Genomic DNA, 20,281 nt, shown 5'->3' on the forward strand with positions numbered 1-20,281 from the left:
TGGATGGTGGCTTCTAACATATCCAAATACAATTCACTGGTCTAAGAAAACTCTTCTACTCAGTGTCTGTAGTGCTTTGTAAATAAAATTAAAGGTATCCAATAATACTCATTGTTAATATTGAATATACCTGAATTGTCAGTAATTTCTAACTATTGAAGCAATTTCAGTTGCACTTCATGGTTATAGTCCTTACTTCCAACCAGTAAGCCTGTGGTTGAACTTCCTCTAAAATTCTCCTTTTGAATCTTATCCACCAACTTTATAAAAAATAAAAGAGGGTCCTCAAGATGGAGGATTTTCCCAGATGATGAGTCAATGAACCAGAAGTCTTTACAAAGGCCCCAAAAGTCCAATTAAGGCATCCACTAATAGTGATTATCTTTCTCTGGGGAGTCCTTGATTTGTGAGAGCTCAGTCCACGAGGAGAAAAAGAAGTAGCTCCAGGCTCTATAAAGGAGGTGATGCTTGAATTGGATCTTGAGAGATATGAAGGTAGTTTATGAACGGGCAAAGAAACTTCAGGTAGGGAACTTTCATGTATGAAAAAAAAAACATGACTATTTTGGGGGATAAGAAAAGATGATTATACTTACAGGAAATAAGGGAGAAGTCAGAAGATGAGGCCAGGGGGTAAATTTAGTTAAAAATAGACTGTGAAGAAGAGTATTAAAACATAGATATAACCATAGAAAATGTGGAAGCAAACGAGGTGTTTAAGCAGAAAAGAAGTATGATTAGGTATGATTTCTAAGAAATAATTCAGAATGCCTTTCAAAGGATATAATAGAAAGGTAAGTGACCAGAATGCCATGGTAATTACTCACAAGAGAGAGATGATGAAGTTCAAGTCTTAGGTAGTGGTAATAGCATTAGAAAGGAGCTAGATTCATAAGATAAGTTTAAGGTCAAATTACATCATAAAAGTATGGGGGGTATATGAGAAAGAGCAATATTTGATTTAAGTTTCTAGTTTGAGCAGTTGAACAGACTGTGATTTTTATTCACTCAGACATACTAGGAAGATGATGCTGGGTGAGGAAGATAATGAGTTCAGTTTTGTACATTTTGTATTTGAGGTGACTACCACAATCCAGATAAGGACGTATAATCTGTAGCTGAAAATGTTGATCTTGAGCCAAGAAGAGATGCTGAGGCTAGAAAGAATAAGAAAGAGTGTCATCTGATAATGACAATATTTTAACTAAGATAACCCAGTAAGAAAGTGTATAATGAATAGAGAAGAGGGATACATATAGGATTTCCAGGCACATAAACATTGAAGAAGTAGGAGTGAGAGAAAGACTCAACAAGGATTATAGAGGACAGTTTGGATAATCAGAGGAAAACCAGAAAAAGACAGTCATTACTATTAATGGAAGAGTTTTGAGGATTGGGAAACCAACCATGTCAAATGTAGCAGGAATGTTGAGTAGAATGGATCAAAGAAGTAGGTTGTTGGACTTAGCCAGTGGGACAATTTTTACTTCTGCAAGAACAACTTCTCTAGTATAGACAGGCAAAAGCCAAGGTTGAGTTGGTTGTAGAATGAATGAAATTTGAGAAAAAGGAGGAAAATTAATGTGTAAATTCTCATTTGATTAGAACCAAAGGGAAAGAGGAAGATTGGATATTAGATTACAGAGTTTCAGGAAACTGAGGGCTTCATTATTTTTTCAATTAAGACAAGAGTTTGTTTGTGGAATGTAGGAAAAAGAGATTGAACATACTGTAGAAGAGAGAGGACAATTGATGAAGTAACATTCTCGAAGATACTGAAAGGATCATGAATAATTTATATGGACATTGCAGTGAAGGAGAAATACCGTTTTTTCACTCTAATAATAAGTTTTCAAGGTAGTCAGTTTTATTTCACATCTAATGGCCTCTCTTTACTTGCTGAAGTAGTACTCTGTCATCTGCCATAGAGAGGCCCTTCTCCACTATAGGCTAGTTCTTGGTGCAGTCACCATGAATCTAACAAAGATCACCAGGTTTCTAATGTTTAGTTACCTTTCTCTTCTGTCTTTCAGAAAAAACTTAAAATTTTAAATATACCAAAAAAAAAAAAAACTGAGTGTTTTTTCCTATTGAAAATACTTCTCAGGGGCTAGGGATGTGGCTCAAGTGGTAGCGTGCTTGCCTGGCATGCACGGGGTGCTGGATTCAATCCTCAGCACCACATAAAAATAAAAAATAAAAGATGTTGTGTCCATTGAAAACTAAAAAATAAATATTAAAAATTCTCTCTCTCTCTTTAAAAAAAAAGAAAATACTTCTCAGTTGGCTTATTAAATAGGAAGATTTTAGTGTGTAAGATCCTGAAGACCAATCCAGAAGGTATTGTGCACAATTATCTCACAAAAGATGAAGGGAGGTAAAGGGAGTTGGTGTCCAAGTTATCCATTAGTTGCCTTCTTAATCAGCCCTTTATTCCTCACTGTACTTATGCATGAATTCCACACAATTTTCATTGTAGGGTCCCAGAAATAGTTAATATTAACATTGCTAGTTTATATTAATTGAGCTCTTACTATGTGTTAAGAACTTTGTATATTAACTAATTTAATCCTTCTAATAACCTTAAAAAGTACATGCATGCTACAGTTATTCTTATTTTACAGATAAGTAAATGGAGAGTGAGAGTTTTTACTCATGGTCATACAGCTAGTAAGCATATACAACTGGCTTTTGTTTCCATGCAGTCTCCCTTATTACCATTAGTGGTATAGTAAAGGCCTTAAAGATTTGTTTTTGTATACTGGGATCATGAGTTAGATTTATATTCATTTATTAATTACACAGCCATGCTAAGGGCTTGTGAATATGGAGGCCTTTAAGGGCCTTTGGAGTATTTTGCCTCAGGATCTGTTTATTATTCAACTTTACATTCTCAGATTTGAGCACATTATTAATCCTCCATAAATATTTGATGAATAATTAAACGAACAAGCAAAGCTGATTTCCCTCCAATCACCCAACAGTTTTCTGCTTGGGATATATTAGAACTAGTCTGTAGATCAGAAGGTGAGGATGGGAGTAGAGAAAGATAGCTAGTAGTTGAGGAAAGAAGGAATAGAGACTGCTGCTTTCATGGGTTATGCATTCTGTGATTTTTGTCTCGAACTAATGGCATTTTGTAATCATTTTTACATCTTCTTTCAGTCCAAATATATGATATATTTAAACATATCCCAGGAAAATACTGACTATGATGGAAAGTTAAAAGCATGCCCCTCCATGTGGCATTTGATCGGTCCTTTAGTATACTTTCCAGTAGAATTTATTGCCTGGGCTATGGGAATGTTTTCATTTAATAATCTCACTCATTTGGACATAATGAGAGAAAACTCTAACTCTGAGATCTGAAGTCTATAATTTTATTATTTTTTATTACTTTCCAACATAAAGGAGTCAACCTTGCTCAGTGACAGGGAAGGAAGGTTCTGAGGGCTGTTTGCTGGTGTAGCTTTCTTTCACAACAAGATTGCTCTCTGAATTTACTTGGACTTTCACTAAGCAGAGGCATCTTGTGTACAAAGTCAAATGAACCTTGTAGTAAGGTGCAAATTGATCACAAAATATTTGGAAGAGGCACTTACAATATTCCTAACTTACAGATACTTTGGGAACTTCTAGAAGCAGTGACAGATAATTCCTATCCTCCAGCAATGCATCATCTTCCTGAGCAAATGAAATAAAAGACAGAAAACAAGTCTGAACAACACACGCCAACTTTTGTGTATATAATCACTATAGCTATGTATGCAACTGTCATGGAGACTAGATGTTATGAGTAAGGGAAGTTGATAATGGTTGATGTATAAGAAGAGGTGGAAAATGAGTGAGGATTTGGAATATGGGTGGGGTTCACAAAGACAATGTGTGCCTCGCAATGTACCAGGCAACATGTTAAACATGTTACATGAATGCTTTCATTTGTTCCTCATAAAACTAATAAGTATTACTTACTGTTCATAGTCCCAATGTTAAAGATCCAGAAACCAATTATTTAGAATCTTTATATCTTGCACAACTGTGAGAGGCAGAGCAGCTGGTCAAATCCACGTAGTCTGGTGATATACTCAACAACTATACTATTCTTTATGGTGGCCTAGGCAACTACCTGTGTCTATTTTTGCAAATTCATGACACACAACTAGGTGTGAATGTTTGGAGAGGTGTATATCAGCCCAGGTTAATCTCTAAAGAGAAGATTCTCTTAGGATGATTCTTGATTTTTGGCTTGGTAGACTTCCTATCTTTGTTAACTGAGGTTTTTGGAATTATGAGGCTCATAAAGACCTCATCAAAGGTCTTTCTTTCCTACCATTCTGCTCTATTGCATCTGGTACAACATAAGAAATTAGATAGCCTTCTTAAAGCCTCAAGAAATCTGGTACTTAGTATGAAAGAATCATGGATAAAGACTCCATTCTGTTTCTTTGGCAAAACATAACTCCTATGTTTTCAAATTATAGCCCTTTGAGGTCACAGGTGACATCACTGCTCATTATCATTAGTCCACAATAAGTGATGGTATCTAGTAGGAGAATGACCTCCTCCACTTCAAGTGTGTATATAACTATAATGAATGAGAGAAGGTCACACGACTTCTTTACTCTTGGAGGGATGGCTCTATTTAGTTCAGAGACCTGTCACAATGAGATGGAGGTAGAAATACATGATATAAAGATCCAGATTTAGGTCAGTTTCTTCATCACTATATTTAACAGTGAATATTTAACAGTGCAAAACTGGGGGACTTTAGAATTCGATGGAAGATATAAAATAAAGAACTGTCAAAATAATAATGCATGTTCACCCTTCAATTTCTGGTTACATTTTGGTAACCATATCTTCCTCCTTTTCTACATATAAAAAGATACATTAATTCCCTGCAAGAAATCTCCCTCCCTTTTCCCTTTCACCTGCACAATTCGTTGCTTCCTATATTTCATCCCCTTAAAACATTATCCTTATTATCTAATTATACTGTAATTAGTCTAACCAATGTCTTTCTGCCATGAGAGATTATGAGTTTATTGAATACAGGGATTGAGTATATTTTTGTATTCCCTGAAGTTTATAAGGCACCAGTGTCAGCGTTTCACCCATATTCTCAATTCCTTACCACATTAATGCACAATGTGATTTCCAAACGGCAGAAGCTGAATTTCTTTGCTTGAGGGCTTTCTCTGACCCAAGCCATTTTTCCCACCCTTGTGGCAGACCAGAAGTGAAGAAGAATGAATGTCTCCTGAAAGTACTTTCATTCAATGACTAATGAGAATTGATGTAAAATGCCCAAGCTTCTTCTCCCCCTGGGAAAAATCATTCAGGAGTGTTCCTATACCGGCTTCCAGAGGTTCTCATGAGATAAAGTTTCATTTGCCATCAGAGAATAATGAATTTATTGACTCACCTTTTCTTGTCTGCCTTTCTCTACTCTGTTACACTTCCCTACTTCCCATCCAGTGTATTATTCACATCCCTAATAAATTAATTTTACCTGAATCCTTGACTTAGGGAGAACTCAAACTAAGTGAGCATCCCACATACAAAAGGAGCACTATAATGCCCTTTTAATTATACTGAATTACAAAGATGCATAGTGTAACATGCTGCTTAATTGTAGGGTGCCTATCAGTCAAATGTGAGCGCTTGTAAATACAACAAGCACCAGGAGTCCAGGGTTTCCCTTTGCAAGAGAGGAACAGCTGTCCTAGTTGTTAGTAGAGAAGAGTACATATCAGGAACTCTGGGTTTTATTTTTAGATATATTGCTGACACAGAAAACCTGTTTCCTAACAGTACAGTGGTGACCTTCTCACCCTTAGAGAAATGGTGCAGAATGCCTAAGGAGAAAACAAGTCCCCATTTGTGGAAGCCACAGAGGAACAGAGGAGGGAAATGAGAGCTTAGGTACTGTTCATTGGCAGACATGGTGCTTTAAGATCTCTTTTGACAGCTAAATAGAAAGTGCTGGGTTGCACGACAATGCAATGGTCTTTAACAGAATTTAGGTCTCCAAGCTTCTAAACCCTGGCTCAGAGCCTAAGACTTCTAAAGGGTAAAGAAAAAATCTCTTTAAAAAACTTTACCTTAAAGATAAATTTTCCAAAAAAGGTAAAATCATCACTCTCATACAGATATAAAATTAATACATGTGAAGGATTTTATTTAACTCATTATGCAATATGGGAACTAAGAAGAAGTAATAACCAGTTCAAGAGAAACTCCAAGAAAGACATAATTATAGATTAAGAATATCAAACTGAATGTGGAAATGTAGACAAAACTAGCCTCTTCCACAGTGGAAGAAGGAAATCTCTTGAACATGTATAGGACAGAATTTTCAGGTCTATAAGAAAAATGTATTTTGAATTATTATCAGTTATATAATTTACACAGTTGTAAAATAGCTCCCATAGAATCAGGGTCAGGTAACATAAAAGAGTGTGCTATATAGACATGCATGGTTTTCCATTGAAGCATATTTTCCCCTACACTTATGATTGTTAGATTTAATAATACAATTCTTCTCTAATAAAGAGAGAACATATTTTTTTCCTGGAGTTTATTTATACTTTTAAAATACAGGTATTTTCTTTAACACTGTGAATAGGGATGACAGTAATAAAATGGAGGGCAGAAATATGGTGCTTGAGAAAGTGCAACAGGTTACACAACAAAAGGGAAATCTTGAGGTTTGGGAAGAATACCTTTCCTTGATAGAAGGAAATGGCAAGAGAAAAAAAAAGTAGCTAAGGGCTGGGGAGATAGCTCAGTTGGTAGAGTGCTTGCCTCACATGCTTAAGGCCCTGGGTTCAATCCCCAACACCACAAAAAAAGAAAAAAATAAATAGGTGGAATTTCATATAGTCTATCTTGTTTATTTCTCCCATTGAACCTGAGATTAGATGAAAATATTTCATCTTCCATAAACAAGAAAATTGAGTCCATAGGAATTAAATAGCCTACATAGGATCACATATAGTATATAACAGAGCCAAGATTTAAACCCAGTTCTTTTGGCCCCCAAATGTATGACTTTTTCCATTATCCCATGCTACACTGGGGAGGGATTACATCAGAAGGGAGGGCAACAATCAAGAAGTTTCCCGATTCCTACCTGAAACACAGCAGCTCAGCAGTGGTTTCAAAGTAACACAATGCCATACTGCTGCTCATTGGTGACTGTCAAAATTCTGTCATAATTTCCTCATTCTGTTGAGTGCTCTGAAGAGATAACAAACATAATTCATTTCTGATCTCAAAGTCTTAAATAAGATATTTGATTTAAATTTAAATGAACTTTTTCCTTTCCTTTTTTTTTTTTTTTTGGTGCTGGGGATTGAACCCAGGGCTTTGCATGTATGCTAAGCAATCACTCCATAACTTAGCTATTAATTATCTTTTGTGTGAACTACTCTTTGGAGCAAAATGGATGTAAGAATACAACTGATCAGGTTAAAAAGCCTTATATTGAAAACTGTTCTGAATCAGATTTCTTGAGATGCCACTGACATTTCCATATACAAATGGATTATCTTTCCATCAATAATATTCACTACACATTTATTGAACACTTAATATGTGCTCAATACTATAATGAGTGCCCAGGAGAACATAACAGTATATCAGATACAAACCATAAACTGTCTAGAAAATACTAAAAAGATTAGACAAACATACAAAAATTGACTTCAAAACAACATGGTAAGGGTTCTGAGGCTATGGAAATGCCAAAAATTTTGATATTCAGATGGGGAGACTTATGAAGAAATTCACTGAATATCATTTAACATCGACATATAAGATGAATCAGACATGGAAACAAATATGTATATGTGGATCCATCCACCAATTTCATAATTATAATCCCAAGCATAGCAGTTTCTTCTTTTAAAAATCAGTAATGCAAAAAAACATCTATTTTCAATTTGTCAGGACCTAACAAGGTGATGAACTTGCTATTCATTTTGCAAAGTAGTAGAGGATTCAATTAACAAGAGAAAGTCATCTTTAATTCTATTTTTTGTTACTTCGTAAAATAAAAGGAAATGTCATTTGGGTTCATGAGAAATTCTTAGGTCTCTTTATTTCAAAACTCATTTTAAATGGCATTTAGAATTTTCTCTTCTAAGGGTAAATGGATCGTTATTTATTATCTGCAGAAATCCCAAGATAGAAAGAATCCCATGTTTTTCAGCAGTTCTCCATCTGATGACATTTTATTATAGCACAAATAGAAATATACATAGATTAAATTCACAAATTATTCTCGATTTGAGGATTCCATTTAGTCTCTGAGATCTTTAAAATACAAAATGAACCTTTTTACAACAAAGTGCCCTGAACCTCCCAAAAGATAAACATACACTTTAAGGTCACTACAATTTTGCAATGAACAAAAAAAAGTCCTGTGATGCTTGGTTGGGCACACACTTTTTGTTTTCTCTGACATTTCTTGTAGAACGACTTAAGAGCTTTTCAGCAAATTGTTTGACTTTTCCTTAATACCTGATTTTCTTATATTTAGACCCACAATTCACCATTTAATTATAAATAATGATTAGTAGAAGACCTAGTATAATGGCAAATAATGGATGCTCAATAAATATTTTTGATGTAATGAATGTCTGAAGATTTGTAACTCATAAATATACATAATTCAACAAATGCTTGCTCATTTAATTCCTTGATGAATAAACCCAACAAAGAAGTGTAAGTTCCAAAACACTGCCATTTTCCTCCAAAGTATGTTTAAATATTTCTTAAAATCCACACTGTTGAAATATGAGAATTTCTCATCTGAAATATGAGAAATATTTTAATATGATACTAGTATTGGTTTGGGGAAACAGAATAATCTAGCTCATTTAGCTATTACATAAAATGTGATTTTGATCAGTAATATTTTATTCATCCTATATTTTATCTTCTTTTTGTAATTTATTAGTTCTCAATTGAGGAAGATTTTATCCCCCATGAGACATTGGACAATAACTAAACACATTTTTGTCACATCAGGGAATGTGGGAAGTGAGGTGCTATTGGTACTTAGTGTATAGAGAGACTAGGGATGCCGCAAAACATTCTACAATGCACAGGACAACTCCCCACAACAAGTAACGATCATGCTCCATGATTGTCCCAAGACTGAGAAACCCTATTCTAAACAAAGAAAGTAGAAGCGATCATCTGAAACTCTTGGTGGCTACATGCATTCTCCAAACATCAAAAATGTTTATATACAATTCCTAGAGGCAAGAAAGTGATAAAAAGTGATTGAGTCCTGCCAAGAAATTCCATAAAATTGGAAAACACCTAGAGTTTACACATGGACATTATTTCAATAAAGATTACTCTAAGAGGATGTTAGAAGATTTAAATTTAAGTCTAAAGATTTCTGTTTATTCTATATTAAAATGAGTTTGGTATGAGCCTTCCACATAAGCATATTTTGACTACCCAAGAAACTTGTAATAATAATAGTATTGAATATCAATGACTACCATTACTATAAATAATAGCAACTACAATTTTTAAACAAATTTATATCATTTCCATACATTACCATTAGTTTTCACAATTACTATCAAGGTAACCATCATTAATCCTATTCTAAAGAAGAATTAACAGATTCAGATTTTCTACAATCTGTTTAAAGCCCCCAAGTGGTGATAATCAGAGCTAGCATTATAGATAAGACAGGTTCTCTCAGGACAGTCTTCTTGGTTTATGCTTGGTGTTCCTGTTTAATTAATAGCACTAACTCTCTTAAAAGTGATCACCCAATATGAGATTTTTGTATCCTGTCCTAGCCCTTCTCTTTAAATCATGGAGAAATCTACAGCATGCAAAGATATACACTTGCTAGCATTTTCAAGGTCTCCTGATACGAATCTAAGTCATGTTCCTTTCTGTCCACACAGTATAACCTTGTAGGAATCAGATGCCAACTGGTAGCCATGAGTTGGAAGAACTCATAGAAGTTGTGATTTGGTTCTTGATATTTAAGCTACCTTAGATGTTACTTAATCATGTTATCTGGCAATTTCCTTATAGATATCAATATGGCTGATCCAAAGAAAATGGATTTCTGGACTATATAACCAGGCTGTGGGAGTCAGTAAATGTCTAGTTTGTTTCCCTCTGAATGATTTGCACTTTGTGCACACCTGGGTATCAGCAAATTTAATGCAGTAGGATTAGCAAATCCACTTTAACCATGCATTGGGCAGAGGAATCAATGGTATATATTTGTTTGTGGTGAATTTTCAAGATCAAATGTGCCCATTTTTAATTATGATCATGACATTAAAATTTTAAAGTTTGTCATTCTTGCAGATTAGAAGCCACCCCCCACCCCCCCCGCCAAGTGACTGCTATCATCAAAAGCCATTCCCTCTACTTGGAATACTTCCATCTAATAAGGCTCTCTTATTTCATGAGTACAAACACGTTATTCAACACAGAAAACCATTATAAGAAAAAGTGCTTACTCATGTTCAGATATCAAAGCTCTAACCCTTAATTCTAAATCTACTTGCTTCATCTGTGTGCTTTAATTTTCCCTTTATCTCTTGAATTAATGGCAAGGATCTTTCTACTATACAAAAATTTTATTCCAAAGGAAATTTAATTTTGCATCAATGAAACATGTATATTTAATATTCCTTTTCCATCCAAGGGACCCACACTAAAGCAATAGTGATACTTGAAGACCTGTTAAATTATTTACAAGAAATAAAATGCAAAATGAAAATGCCATTCTTCTCTATTTGTGACAAGAGAGAAAATATAACACTTTCATCTTGGAACTCAAGAATTGTTCTTTTCACTCAAGTAGACTTTCACCTAAAAATTATATTGGAAAATACCTGGAACAGATCTAACCATTAATGACTTATTGTTAGGAAGATTTGGTTCACACACACACAGACACACAGACATATATTCCATATGAATATATGCATATATACATTGCCAAGATTATATAGTCACTATGAATAACAGATAAGTGCAATATTTTTAAAGACAATAATATATATTGATAAAAGGGCCAACTCATCAAAAAGATAAGTCTTTTTTTTTTTTTTTGTACTGGGGGTTGAACCTAGAAATGCTTAACTACTCAGCCACATCCCCAGTCCCATTTAAACCCCTTTTATTTTTTATTTAGAGACAGGATCTCGATAATTTGCTTAGGGCCTTGCTAAGTTGCTGAGGCTGGCTTTGAATTTGTGATCCTGATGTCTCAGCTTTAAGAGTCCCTGGGATTACAGGCATGTGCCACCACACATAGCACAAGATATACTTCTAAACATAAGCAACTGTGTATTTCAATATTAATCTTTATAATAATATTCTTAATCGTGACATTGGCCACCACAGAACTAATACTATTTAACATTCTCTTTGAAGCAACACCAATCCAATTTCTAATTATTACCTGATGAGGAAACCTAACAGAATGATCAAATGTAGGACTTTACTTCCTAATCTATATACTGATTGGCTCATTACGTCTAATGTTAGCATTAATGTATGTACCATACTCCACAGGCTCATTAGATATTTTAATTACCTACAACAGAACTCCAAAATATATGAAACAGACATTGACAAATTTAATGGGAAAAATAAACACTTCTATAATAATAGTTGGGTACTTCAATACACCATTTTCAATAGTGAATAGAACATAAAGATCAGTAATGAAAGAGAGGACATGAACAATATAAACCAATTACACCTAAAAAACATATATAGAGCAGTCCACCACCACCAGCAGATTATACATTCTTCTCAAGTACATGTGGAACATTTTCCAGAATACAGCATACATGTGACCACAAAACAATCTCAATAAATTTTAAAAGATTTATATCATAAATAGTATCTTTTCCAACCATACTGGAAAAAGCTATAAATGAGTAAGAAAGGAAAACTCCAAAATTCACAAATAACAGGAAATAAACACCCTCTTAAAAAAACTATGAATCCAAAAAGAAAACACAAGGGAAATTAGAGATAAATAAAAACAATACAATATAACAAAACCAATAGGATGCAGTGAAGGTAGTGTTCAGTGGGAAGTTTATGATGTAAATGCTTATATTAAAAAAGAAAAAAAGTCTCACATTAATAATCTACTTTTAGACCCCAAGGAACTAGAAAAAGAATAGCAAAGTAAACCCAAAGCTTGCAGCAGAAGTAAATAATTAAGATTAGAGTGGAGAAGAATAGACTAGAAGAGGAATTGGAGAATAACAAAACCAAATTTTTTTTTCAAAGATAATAAAACTGACATATTTATCTAAATGATAAAAGATCATTAAAATAAAAATAAAAATGGAATTGTAACTGATATTACAGAAAGAAAATGAATTGTAAGATTATGTAAAAATTAGATAATCTGAGTGGAACAGAAAATACCTAGGAACACACTAACTCTGATTAAAGAAATAATGGAAAATCTCAACAAAAATATAATAACTAAGAGATTAAAGCAGTAATTAAAAATCTTCTAACAAAAAAAACAGTTCAGGACCAGGTGGCTTATCTGGTGAGTTCTACCAAACACTTCTCAAATTATTCCACTAAGTAAACAAATGAAGGAAGACTTCCTAAATCATTTTATAAGGCCATATACCAAAGCCAGATAAAGACCCCCAAAAGAAAAATCACTAAATAATATACCTTATGAAGACAGATACAAAAATCCTCATAAAATATTAGCAAGTCATATCTGATAGTACACCATGATCAATTGAGAAATCTCAAGAATGCCAAGGTGATTCAAAAAAGGAAAATTAATCAAAACACAGTAATACATCATCTTAATAGAATGAAGGAGAAAAAAACCCCACATGATCATCTCAGTTGATTCAGAATAAGAATTTGCAAAATCCAACATCCTTTCATGACAAAATCCTAAAAACACTCAGAAAAACAGGAACAGAAAGGAACTTCAATATGACAGAGTCCATTTATGAAAACACAAAGTTAACAACATGACTCAACCATAAGCCATCTACTAAGAGGCATACTCAATGAGAAAGAATCAAAGCTTTCCCCTCTAAGAACAGGAATAAGACAATGATGCCTCCTTTCACTACTGCTGTTCAATGTTGTATTGGAAGTTTTATCCAGAATAACTAATTAATAAAAAGTAATATAAGGCATCCAAATTCATGAGGAAGTAAAAATATCTCTATTCCTATGTGACATGGTCAGGTATATAGAAAGCCCTAGAGAATTACTTGGGAAACAGAGGAGAGGCAGGAGGATTGCAACTTCAAGGCCTGCCTTACCAACTTAGCCAGACCCTGCCTCAAAATGAAAATAATAAAAATAAAAACAAGCTTAGGATGGAGCTCAGTGGTATAGTGTCTCTGGGTTCAGTCCCCAGTAATAAAAAGAAAAAAGAAAAAGAACATAAAAGAAAAAAGAAACCCAAAGAATACAAAGCTACTAGAACTGATAAATAAATTCATCAAAGTTACAGCATATAAGGTTGCCACACAAAAATAAGTTGTTTTTCTGTAAATTGCAACCAACAATCTGAAAAGGGAATATTAAAAATTCCATTTACAAGAGTATCTGAAATAATACAATACCTAGGAATAAACTGGATCAAGGAGGCAAAATATCTTTACACTGACTACAAAACATTGCTGAAAATTTAATGAAGACCTAAAGAAATATAAATATGTTCATGGGTAGGAAGACAATATTGTTAAGGTGTCAGTACTAGCCAAAGTGATAAATAGATTCAACATAGGACCTTTCAAGTAAGTTATGGCCAGATTGCTCTATTTCACAAAAGCAAAAAGGAACAAGAGCAAGAAAAAAAGGGAAGGAGGAAGGGGAGAAGGGAGAGAGGAGACAAGGACTTAATAAAGAAGGAAGGGGAAGATGGTGATATGAGAGATTAGATGTCTACATCATTCTTTTCCCCAGTTTATCATTCTACTTATTTTGAAATATCATTTTGCTAATAGATCAATTAAATGAGGTTAACTAGTATAAACTGCTTTTTCATATATTTACAGAACACATTCATTCATTGGTGATCACATCTGAGAACATCTTGTCAATCAGAATACTTGAGCAGATTATTAGGCTAAAATACAGATGTTATATTGTCACATAGCAATGTAACTCTTGAAAGAGAAAGAAAACATGTAATCCTATCATTCAACTCAAAGAACTTGCAGAACAAATACCATATTTGGGCAGATTCTATCATTAGGATAATTTTATTGTCCTCAGAAATTTTACAAACTCTGTGATCTAGGGAAAATTAGCTAATCAACTTTATGACTTAGTATTTTTTTTTTCTAAAATGCAAGGCATGGTACCAACTAATTATTGAGGAATGAAGTATAGTACTCACTGGCATACACGAGGTTTTAATGTGTGTCAGTTCTTAATAAATGTATGTGCTTATCCCTTAATTTAAAAATAGCTTGCTGAAAAAAAAGAGCTTATTCTTTTTCTTTCCAAGGATTTATACATAAGTGCAAATGAACCTTAAAAATAAAATGCTCAAGGTTGAAGAAGACAGATGTAAAGAATCAAGAAATATATAAAATAACAGGAGGAATAGTAAATACTCAGGAAGGACATTGCATCATGAAGGCAATGTAGCAAAGTGAGCAAAAGTTTAGGTTTTTGAAACCAAAATGACAAGATGTTGAGTCTCAGCTTTCCTAATTACTGCAGTGTAACTTTAATCAAGTAACTTAACCTCTCTGAAGAGTTTCATCATCTGTAAACATTTACTAGAGCAGTAAAAATTCCTCCTTTGTGATAATTAACGTAGATAATTTTTAATCTACTTAGTACAGTGTGCCAATATATGATAGCTTAAAATATTTCGAGTTCCAGCAATATACTTACACTGCCATTTACCAGCAAGGATAATAACAAGTAAATGATAGCATGACTCAGTCTTGTAAATTCTTCTAATATTTCAGTAGACCAGACAAACAGATAATGTACAAAACAAGACAACCAAGGTTTAAATTATCAAGTTCCTCCTGTTAAAATGTGATGTCAAGTTAAGCAAAGAGAGCCAGATTCTAAAAGATAAGTAGAATGTTTTTTTTCTCATATATGGAAGCTAGTGGGGAAGAGAGGGGGAGGAGGGATGCCATGAAAGTAGAAAGGCAGACCAATAAAGCAGAAGGGGAACAGAAAGGGAGGAGAGGAGATTAAGGGGAGGTACTGGGGGTAAAATTGATCAAATTATGTTATATGCATGTACCAATATGCCACAATGAAACCCACTATTCTGTATAATTGATATGCACCAATAAAAACATGATATTCCAAAGTGAATTGCAAAAGGATTCTAGAATGACAATTCTTTTCTTTCCTGATTCTTCCCCATCATTCATATTCTATCTTGCACATATAAATTTGTAAAAATTTTCCAGCCTGAATTAGATGATCTAAAACGAAAGATCTCTTTGTGGAGGGAGAGAGAAAAGTGAATACACAATTTCTCATGACTTGCCCCTACCTTGCCTAATTTATTTCTTACTGGCAGAAAAATAAATTTGTTATAGAATAGAATATATGACCAAGAAAGAGAAAGACTCATTTTTGTTTTGTTTTGAGTAATCAAAAGACAAAAATAAAATCAAGCAGAGTAGGAAGTGACCATGGAGAATTCATCTTGGCAGATGCTAAACTAAAAGACTTGGAGTATTTCAAAACTGTCAACTAAAAATTACTTTGATAATGTGATGCCTGTGGTTGTATGCCTGCAAACACTTTTTTAAAAATACACATTTTTATTAAAAAGAGACAAATTAGGTGTTAAAAGGAAAAACAACTTATATCTCTTTTACAAATACTCCTTGCTTCTATTGTTTTTTAACTAAAAGATCTTGCCTGAAGACTCTTTTACCCCAGTTTTTTCTCCTCATTTCAACAACCCAAATTGGACTTGTAGAGTTTTAAAATGCAGCCACAACTTGTGTTTTTACCACCAGTCTTTGAGGAAGGCCTGAAGCCAAACTCCTCTTCATTCAGATCCTACCACTTGATTGAGTCAGAACCAACTAGGGTGTTGCTTGCACTGGGCTGCTGAGATTTCACTGCGTGAAGAGACAAATTTCCACAGGGGAAAGCAATGAGTGAATAGATGTTCATGGCAATATTTTCTTATCTCAGAAAGCATTAAGAGGAAATTCCATGAAGGAAATGAACAATTCCCCAGCGAAGTATGAAGTAGGGAATCATCAGTGATTTGCCTGTTGATGAAAGGCTAGGGGAAAAGAAAGCTGGGGTCAGCCTAGTCCCAGGGTCTCTGAAGATATAAGTGGACTTATTTTGTTCAAAGCTTATATAAGATGTGATAATCCTTGCTTTACACCACATTTACTCAGACAACAGAATGGACACTAAATTATATTGCTATTTGAATTTTCCTAAAATAAGTTAAATTCTTTGGCTTTTGTATTTCTGTACATCATTTTTTCATCAGAGTGAAAATATATAAAGAAGGAAAAGGGCAAATTCAGAGGTGTCAAAAGACTCAACACATTGATTTAAAGGGTATCATGCAAAATGAAGTGGATGATCCTGACTCATCCATAATCCAAAATGCAGCTCCATTTTGACCTCATGACCCAGGCTATTTCATCCTCATGGGGCACCCACTCTTGATGCCCATGGTGTTGATGATCCTAAGGTCAAAGTAAACCACTTACCAAACCAAAGGACTACTGCAATATCAAATTGTACCAATGAATTCAGTTAAATAGTCTTGGCTTATATTTTCCAAATTCAAAACTCTTCAGGGTACGTTACCATTGCTTAACCATCATTAGCCAAAATACTAGTAAGAATGTTATCATCATGTGTTTCTAGGTAACTCTTTTTTTCAATCTCATCATCATTTTAGTTTTATTTACATTTCTAGCCATTTGCACAGATGTTGATGGAGCTGTATTTTTGCTTCAATGTCTCTTGCAATATTCTTATTGCATTCCACAGGTCCTCCAGTAAACGTTACTTGCAATATTTTTATCAACAGTTTTGGATCAGTCACAGAAACTACCATGGTAAGTGCTATAATGCCACTGGCAAGAGAAAAACGTGACTCAATTATACCATGAACAAAACCTGTCAAATTTTCTATTGTTCAACTTGCAGGGCCTCCTGTAAATGTTACCTGCAACATATTTATCAACAGCTTTGGGTCAATAGCAGAAACTACAATGGTGAGTGGGACTGAGCATTGAAGCCATCGTGCAAAGGAATGGGATACGAGATCAAAGGGCTCTGTTGCATATTTGTGCGACATTTACTGAGTGCCAATTTCCAATTTGCTTAGCTCAAAAAAACAATACTTTATGCTCCTTCATTTTGGAAAGTCATACATCAAGTGGTCATTATTTAAAATTCAGTGATATTATATTTATCAAACAGGAGAAAATTTGGAAACATTTGATGCCTGGTTAGTTTTTTGGTAGAATTGTTAGCAATATAAGTATGGTGTATAGTTGAGTATTTAAATATGTGCATCTCCAATGTTTCATAAGTATAAATTTAAAAGTTTGAGAGCTGTTTGGTATTACCACTCTTTTAAATCTAATAGAAGGTTTAATAATAGCCAAGCCTACCTATGGTCTACATTTAAGATATAAGCCATGAGGCTGAATTTACAAACACTCACACACCCATGCCCATACAATTTTGTTGGTGATGTAAAGTAGTACCAAGTTCATAGCAATTGCATCATATGTATGGATTTTCAAATAAAATCTAAACATAAAACTAATGAAAAGCTCATCATAGGGCATGTGCATATATCTTTCATATATTTGAAAAAGACTTCAAATACCATAAAATCCACCAATATGTCTTATAAATAAATGTTATGGTCATATTGCCTATTAGATCTTCAGCTTTACCCCCACCTACTCAGTACTAGACTGTAGTATGGAGATTACATTTTGACTGAAATATTTTCTTGGTATCCAGACAATTTGTTTTAAATCCGTAATCAGTTGGTTCTAATTTTCATGTTTTATAAATTATGTACTCATATCATTAGATGAAACCCAAATAAAATATAGTTGAATTTGACCAAAAATTGTGGTGGCTGATGTTTTAGAAATACTCAAGAAATAAATAATGAAATAATGACATTGAGAAGTGAAAAGTATGGTTCTTCTGTTTTTTAAAGAATTTTCTCTTTTAGGTTACTAAGATCATGTTAAATAAATTACTGTACTTGTGATATCCTTGATGCCAGAAAGAATTAATTGACTTTTTACTTCTCCCTTTCACTGGCAAAATTAAACATAATGCATCTCCACTACCTATTTTAATACCCCAAAACAATATTATCTAGAAACAATATTTCTGGGACCTTGACAGGCTATGTAGTACATTAAGAATTTTACCTAAACAAGACAGTTTTGATAGGGTTATTAAATGACTCACAAGAAATGCTAAACATAGAAACAATAATCCAACTCTGGTCTTGGCATTCAGTTTCTGTCTCTCCCTTCTTGTTTTCATTCTTATAAGAGAGGGGCAAAGTTTCTAGTAGCCCAAATCACTGTCACCAACTTTACACGATGGCATTCAATGACGATATTTGCACGGCCTAATGCTGATTGCATTAATTAAGACTCCTAAGTTGCTTTGATTAAATCTCTTCATTGCATCCTACTCTCAATCAAAAATGTAATTGTGCACCTTTTTGATGTTCATTAATGCAAAAATAAGCTAAACATTTAAAGAGATGAAAATGGAAGTCATTGATACCCTATTTTCCTGTGTCTTTAAGAGGTAGTGAAGGTGTTCATAAATGGGCTGCTTAGGTGCTTCCTGGACATTCAATAGGTGTCCTTTGTCATATTTCATACCAAAACCCTTGGAAACTGTTGCTCACGGATAACATCAACAGTCTATTTATTCTGCTGTATAAGACAGATTGAATTGCATGTTTAGAAAAGTAATGTGTATTGTGCTTCTTTTATTTTACTTCTTAGCTTTTGATGTAATGACAAGCTTCATTTGGCTTTGAAAATATATTTTATTTTCTTCAATTATGGCTTTGGTGTTAAACTACAAAAAATGTGTTTTTTTTTTGAAACTCTATCATGCTTATGGCAAAGAAGAAATTCTCATACCACCTACAGTAGAGATTGGCAAACTTTTTGTGTAAAAGGTCCGAAAGAAAAAAACAATACTAAGCAAATGCATATGGCTGTGCTCCATCAAACTTTATTTATAAAAATAGTCTGGGGCCAAATTCCAACCCCAAATTTAAGGCATCAATATTTAAATAGTCATTATTCAGATGCACACAAGAATGTGATAATTGATCTACTAGCGAAGGGTCTTGTTTTCCAAGATAGGTAAAGCCCTCCCTGGGAAGCCACCTGATGCACCCTATCTGAATCAGGTCTGGCTGCTGTAACAAAGTATTATAGATTGGGTTGTTTTCAAACAACACAAATTAGTTTCTCAGTTTTGGAAGTTGGAAGTCTGAGATCAGGGTGCCACTATAGTTAGGTTCTGGGGAGGGATCACTCAGGGTTAAAGACAGCTGATTTCTCCTTGTATCCTTTTATAGTGGAAAGAAAATTTTCTGGGGTCCCTCCTAAGGGGACATTAATTCCAATCACGAGGGTCTACCATCATGACAAAATTACTTCCCAAGGTTTCTACCTCCTAATACCATAACATTGGAGGTTAGGATTTCAACAATGAATTTTGAGAGGACATACATAGTCCATTGCACCCTCACAGAGTGTTACCACAGCCCGAGCTTCCTTTATAAACACACTAAAATTCTACCATCCATAAATTTACTGATATTAAACAGAATTTTACTTGGAAAATATGGTCAAAAAATTAAGCAGAATCAGATTCTTTCCTGAACAACTTCTAGGTGGAGTCAGAAACTTTAGCTTTTATGCAGTGATAAAGTCATTGATTGGTGCTATTTTGGGGGTATAATAGTTTTGCTTTCTCTACATCTTCTGTAATGATTTTTTTTTCAAGAATGCTTCAGAATTTCAAGTTTCTAAACATGTTGAATTTCCTCTTCCCCCACACCTCACTTTCACCCCAGAGAGTATTACTGAAGGATTTAGTTTGGGATGTTGGTTTCTAAAGGACAGCCAGTAATTATCTGTTTCAAGAACTCATTGTAGTTTTTTTTTCTTTTTGGGCTATATAATCTGTCCCTCTTATGGTTAATGAAATACCACTGATTTATTGATACTGCCTGCCC

At 34.0% G+C, this 20,281-nt stretch overlaps 1 protein-coding gene across 4 annotated transcripts in view; it reads left to right on the top strand.

The window, feature by feature from the left end:
• Glra2 (glycine receptor alpha 2) overlaps positions 1 to 20,281 on the top strand; it is a 178,720-nt gene that overhangs the window by 24,590 nt on the left and 133,849 nt on the right. For 3 of the 4 annotated variants that reach the window (XM_077106898.1, XM_077106900.1, XM_077106901.1), the window contains one exon: positions 17,182 to 17,249. In XM_077106898.1, coding sequence (XP_076963013.1) covers positions 17,182 to 17,249 — 68 coding nt within the window. Of the gene's footprint in view, positions 1 to 17,022; positions 17,091 to 17,181; positions 17,250 to 20,281 lie in introns of all 4 variants that reach the window. The other variant, XM_077106899.1, reaches the window with a different exon arrangement.

Source organism: Callospermophilus lateralis, chromosome X (assembly GCF_048772815.1).
Source record: "Callospermophilus lateralis isolate mCalLat2 chromosome X, mCalLat2.hap1, whole genome shotgun sequence".
NCBI classification, from domain to species: Eukaryota; Metazoa; Chordata; class Mammalia; order Rodentia; family Sciuridae; genus Callospermophilus; species Callospermophilus lateralis.